This window comes from Panthera leo, chromosome B4, assembly GCF_018350215.1.
Source record: "Panthera leo isolate Ple1 chromosome B4, P.leo_Ple1_pat1.1, whole genome shotgun sequence".
In the NCBI taxonomy this organism is placed as follows: Eukaryota; Metazoa; Chordata; class Mammalia; order Carnivora; family Felidae; genus Panthera; species Panthera leo.
Genome location: NC_056685.1, coordinates 39241408 through 39247407, shown reverse-complemented (window position 1 = coordinate 39247407; position 6000 = coordinate 39241408). Strand labels below are relative to the sequence as shown.

The window sequence follows — 6000 nt, the reverse complement described above, 5'->3', positions numbered from 1 at the left end:
TATGGAATTACCGCAAGCAGTTTGAGAACCCATATCTACAGACAATGTTTTTACACGTACCGACTATTTTTAAGTGCATGTGGATGTCATTAAGATACATTTTTTTAAATACCTTGTGGAATAAGTTCGGATTAGTTATGGGGCACTAGATATTTTCTCAACTAATGGATGTTAAAAAGACAATCACATATCACTTGGGGTGATCACACTATCTTAACATTAAAAAGGGGTCCTCATCTTCCAAAACATATGCCAGAAACAGCCTGACATAGAGAAACTCAAATCCTTCCATATTTCAGAGAATAAGTAACATATGTCATTAAATACATATATTTAAAGAAACTGTGTTCAAATTCTAAATGACTGAATTTTTCGTTTTATAAGCCAAGAAAGAAAGGGCTGCAGCAGAATTTAACCTCAGATGGTTTAATAGAGGCATCACATTCACTATGTACAGGATTCTCCGAAGAAAGTGGGCTGGTCGCTTGCCGGGTGACCCAACCAGCACCAAAACCCCAGAGCAGCTCAGGGGCCACTAGAAGGTGACAGTCTTGGCCGGCTTCACATCTTCAATTTCAGATGACAGCCAACGGTATGTACGATGGCGCCGCAGCACCTCAATGGCCTTGAGTTCCAGGGGTGTTGCCTGAATTCCGAGGTCCTCCAAGCCGGGCAGGTGTGGCAATACCATGTCTGTGACGTGAAGCTTTGGACAGACAGAACCACAGAGAACACTGAAAACTGACCCAAACGTGAAGTGCTATCCCACCAACACTTCAACACTCAAGCTGGCCTGAGTCCCATTACCGAGACTTGTTTTCAAAGGATACGTGGCTGTTTTTGGTTCCTGGACCTCACTAAAAGCAGACCACAGAGAAAGAGTGCAAGTGGGGAAAAAAGGCAAGGTCACCATACAGCAGCACAAAGGTCCCCAGCACAACCCATGAGCGCAGAACACTGGCTCTAGATGAGCCATTCTACAGACTGAAACAGAAATCAATCTGCAATGGAGATGCGCCAGTCACCATTGTCAGGGTAGCTTTACAAGAGGTTCAGGAAGAAAATAAAGTAGGGGCAAATGCAGAACTAGCCCATTCCCCAATTCTCCTTTCTGCTTCTGTTTTCACTCCTGAATTCGGGAGATAATTAGCATTTGTTCCTTGCTCATTAAGGGATAATCCATTAACCTTTGTGCTCCTGCTATACTTAGTCTGGTAGACTGATGCTCACCACAGATCTAAAACACCAAACCCATCTTGTTTGTAGAGAAGGAGAAGGAGTTGGAAGACTTCCATGATCCTAGACCATCCAAAAGCATATGAAGACAATCAATCTGCATATAGAGCAGCATGCCCCTTCACCCACCTGACAAAGTCTGCAATCCTTTTACTAGAGTGCTGTGAGACAGCCTCCAAACCAAATCCAAAGCCCATTCAGCCTACTGTATCAACACCGGCTCCATTATCAGTGTAAGAGGCACATTAGCATAAGATACACTGAAGTGCTCTGACAGTCAGTCCTCCAGTCCCATCTGTCATGAACGTAGACGGGATAGATCTTCTTTCCAGACACAGCGTGTCAGAAGGGAGGATAATGCCTGCCCATTCACATCTGTTTCCTGAAGACTGTTTTCTCATCTTGTCTGCATTTTAAGTTTTAGGTAACATTCATAGGATAATTTGACTGTTCTGGTTGAGAAACGGTCAACAGGCCTTCAAAAGTAGAGATAGTATCGTATTTTCATTTTATTTCATGTCCTCCCTAGAAACACTTCTACACACAGTGAGGAAGACTAGCATGGGAGACAGCAAGACAGGAAAAGCCAGAGCTCTGGAGTCCAACTCAATGTAGAGGGACAAGAGAGGCAGCCAGACACTGGTCAAGAGACTGAGAAAAGATGGGCACCTGGGTGGCTTGGTCGGTTAAACATCCAACTCTTTGTTTCAGCTCAGGACATGATCTCATGGTTCGTGACTTCAAGGCCTGCATTGGGCTGGGCTCTGTGCTGAAAGTGTGGAGCCTGCTTGGGATTCTCTGTCTCTGTCTCTCTCTTTCAGAGCCTGTTTGGGAGTCTCTCTCTCTCTCTCTCTCTCTCAAAATAAATACATAAACCTTAAAAAAATACTTAAAAAAATAAAAAAGAGAATGAGAAAGAAATGATTACAGCGGGCAGAGTGGAGACCTTTCTTACCTTTCTGGAAGATGAAAATGTTCACTACTATTACACACATTTTCAGCATAAAAAGTTGAAGAAAAATAAAAGGCAGGGAGAGGCAGGAGTAGTAACATCTGGCATGTATTCTGAGGGCTGCCTGAATAATACTTGCTGATGGTCTACAGCTGTGCTGCCCAGTACAGTAGCCACTGGCCAAATGTGGTAATTCTCATTTATACTTAAATTAATTAAAGTAAATAAATTTCAAATCTTCTTTCTGCAGCTGCATTAGCCATATTTCAAATGTTCAACAGTCACATGCTGCTAGGGGTTATGTTTTGAACATTGTAGATTCTAAACCATTTCCATCACTGCAGAGAGTTATATTGGACAATACTGGTTTAGATCCAGAAAAAGAAAGGAATAAATCAGGGGAGAATGCCTAGGTTTCTGGCTTGAGTAACAGAGAGAAGAGTGACCTCGTTAATTAAGATGAGGGAAGCCAGGAGAGAAGCAGGTTTGCACTTCTATTTGTGGACACGTTCAGTTTCAGAAAACTGTAATATACCCAAATACATGGAAGAGTCTGCAGCTGGGTAGGGTGGGGGCGCAATTCAAGGCTGGAGATAAAAATGCAGCCACGAGCTTACAGACAGCAGCTGGAGCATGGGATGAGCTGAAGGTTGCTCAGAGGATGAGCAAAAATACAAAGGGCTGGGGCGCCTGGGTGGCACAGTCGGTTAAGCGTCCGACTTCAGCCAGGTCATGATCTCGCGGTCCGTGAGTTCGAGCCCCGCGTCAGGCTCTGGGCTGATGGCTCGGAGCCTGTTTCTGATTCTGTGTCTCCCTCTCTCTCTGCCCCTCCCCCGTTCATGCTCTGTCTCTCTCTGTCCCAAAAATAAATAAAAACGTTGAAAAAAAAAAAATTTAAAAAAAATACAAAGGGCTGAGGGCAGAGCTCGTGGGTCCCCCAGCGTGTATAGATCAGGGAGGAGAGGGTAAGTCAGGAAGAGAAACCGAAAAGCATGGCCTAGTGAGAGGAGGAAAAGCAAGGGAACATGGAGATGGCCAGAAAACAGATTGGCAGCCAGGGGTTCAAGGAGAGAAGGGGTGATCATAGGTAATCTTGAAAAGAGCAGTTTGTGGGGGAGAAAAGGGAATAAAAGCTTGGAGTGGGCTCTTGCTGAGGTTAACAGCAGGAATAGACAGCTCTCCTGAAGGGCTATGACTAAAAGGGACCCAGACAAACAGGATGGTAGCCAGAAGGGACATGAGGGAGGGGAGGGTTTCATCTTTAAAAAAATGGAGCACTAAAGGCATGTTTGTGTGCCGTTGGGTATGCTCCAGCAGAGAAGGAAATCAGATCACATCCCAGAGAAGCTTGGGGAGGACGCACGCACTGGAGCAGGCCAAGACAGCGTGAGGTACAAGGCCCAAGCCACGGAGCTGGCCTCAGACAGGATAACAGACAAGAGCATGAAAATAACCCACGCCAGCAAGCAAACAACGATCGGTTCTAACTCCTCCAACTCTGCAGCTCTCGGCCCGGCACCTGCCCACCAGGCAGATGTTCACCACACTCACACTCACCCGCTCCACTTTATCCCTCGTTGTCCAGGGCTCAAACGGACTCATTTCAAAGAGTCGTGCTACCCACCTGGAAAAAGGAATAAATAGGGCATATGTGGTAAGCATCTCCATAGCCAATACTCAAGCGAGCCTGCAAGAAGCAAAAGGAGAGACGCTGCTGTAGAGACAGGAGTTCACTGATTTTTTGGGTGTTTTGTTTTTTGTGTTTTTTGTTTTGTTTTTTAAAGAAAATAACCAACATCCTGGCACCACTACCTGTGAGGTTCCCCTCCCTTTCAAGCTACCCCAGCCTGACTGCTGTAACTCATGGAACTCCTTACTCTTCATGAAGGATACAACAAATCTGAACAAATGAAAACTAAAATAAAGCCATTACTATGAACAAAACAAAAACTATCCAACGTTCAAATCTCATTTAACTTATCTAATCTAATTTAAACCTCAAACATTCACATATGCTTCTGTTAAGAATGCAGGGCAAGCTGAGTACTATGCTAGATGTAAACTGTAATCCTTAAAAGCAGGACCCCCCCCAAAGGAACCAAAAGAATTCAAAACTAAGGAGAAGCCTAAGATGTAGGGTGCAAACCAGGAAGCCACCCAGGACAGGAGAGCTGCCTGCCTCAATTAGTGCCATCTCTCCACTCTTAGTCAAAATAGAGCTCTCCTTATCTCTGCCACCGAGATCCTGTCAAGTACACTCAGGGCAGTGGGTTTCAGCTAGCGTCAAGGCCCCCAGGAATTCCCCAGGGCCCCCACAGAGAACTGGGGCACAGGCTGGGAGTCCATGCTTGGAGTATGACCTGTCAGTACAGCCAGACCAGCTCTGCTTTTATCTGATTGACCCAGTGGGCCTTCAGTGGGTCACGGAACACGGGGTTCCAGAGCTTTTTAAAAACTTAACATCATTCCAATGTGCATAAAAAAATGAAAAAGGAAGCTGAAGATTGGCCAAAATTTCTCCAGGAACATATAAAACCTCAGATTCCAGACCACGTGTCCCAGTGGCAGAAAAGGGGACTTTACTGGGCTACCACAGCTTAATTAAAACTCTCAGATAAACCTTCGACTGTCTGTGCTCTGCTTCTACGCTGACAGACGACTTCCGCTGTCTATTTCTGTGTCCCCAGTGGGCCACTCCGTGTGCATACGCCAACTCCAGCTGAAGGTAACTCTCAATTTCATGCACTGCCGAGGAGACAGCGCCGGGCAATCTGGCTGACACCCCTGCCCTGTGCCGAAGCCGCTGACATCAGTGACCTCACCACCAACCCCAGTGGACGTTTGTAAGTCCTTTACCTCATGTGACTTTTCTGCAGCATTTCATCACACAAATACTGACAGAGCACCTCCTGTGTGTCAAGTACTGTTCTGGGTGCAGGAGATACAGATGTGAAGAAACAGCCAGGCTCCCCTTCTTGAAACAGTCATTTCCTCTTTAAAACACCCCCTTCCATTTGGTTTCTAGGCTTCCAAACACTCTACTTGTTTCACTTAAATGTCTGATTACTCATTTTGGGCCTTTCGGTAAATTCCCCTCACCCTGCAGATCCTCCAAATGGCAGTATTCTCTAAGCTACATCCTCAACCCTCCTCCTTCACATACATTATGTGCTCTTCCCTACTGATATCAGTCACTGAGTATCAAATGAGAATGAAGTAGGCAGCTTGAAAGACAGAACACTCTCAATAAATATTATCATCACACTGCATTCTACTTTTCTGACACCTCTGTTTGGTCACAAGCTTTCTGAGGGTTTAGTATAATATCTTGAGTTCCTAGTGCACTGCCTAAGACATAGGACGCATTTGATAAATATTTGCTGAATGAATGCAGGAGTGAACTGCCATGTTGGTTTATAAGTCAATCTCTGGCATGGGGTACCTAGGTGGCTCAGTCGGTTGAGCGTCCGACTCTTGATTTGGGCCCAGGTATGACCCCAGGGTCGTGGGATCGAGACCTGTGTTGGGCTCCGCATTGAGTGTGGAGCTTGCTTAACATTCTTTCTTTCTCTCTCCCTCTGCCCCTCTCCCTTGCTCGCACGCTCTCTCTCTCTCTAAAAATAAAAAAATATATAAAATAAAAATGGAAAAAATTTTTGAAAAGTCAATCTCTGGCAAACTGGATTTGAAAGTCTCCCTGACCGGACCACTGTTAAGTGACATAATTCTGAGATCCTAAACCTGCAAAAGGAAGAAGTGAACCAAGAAGCAGGGCAAGAAGAAAGAAGATAAGGCGACCACAAGGCCAAATC

At 45.3% G+C, this 6000-nt stretch overlaps 1 protein-coding gene across 1 annotated transcript in view; it reads right to left on the bottom strand.

The window, feature by feature from the left end:
• Positions 1-406: 406 nt before the first annotated feature.
• The window catches only part of NDUFA9 (NADH:ubiquinone oxidoreductase subunit A9), a 37642-nt gene continuing 32048 nt past the window's right edge, over positions 407-6000 (bottom strand). The window contains exons 10-11 of the mRNA XM_042945574.1: positions 3746-3812; positions 407-706 (exon numbers count right to left, since the gene is read on the bottom strand). Coding sequence (XP_042801508.1) covers positions 536-706; positions 3746-3812 — 238 coding nt within the window. The 3' untranslated portion in view covers positions 407-535. The remainder of the gene's footprint in view (positions 707-3745; positions 3813-6000) is intronic.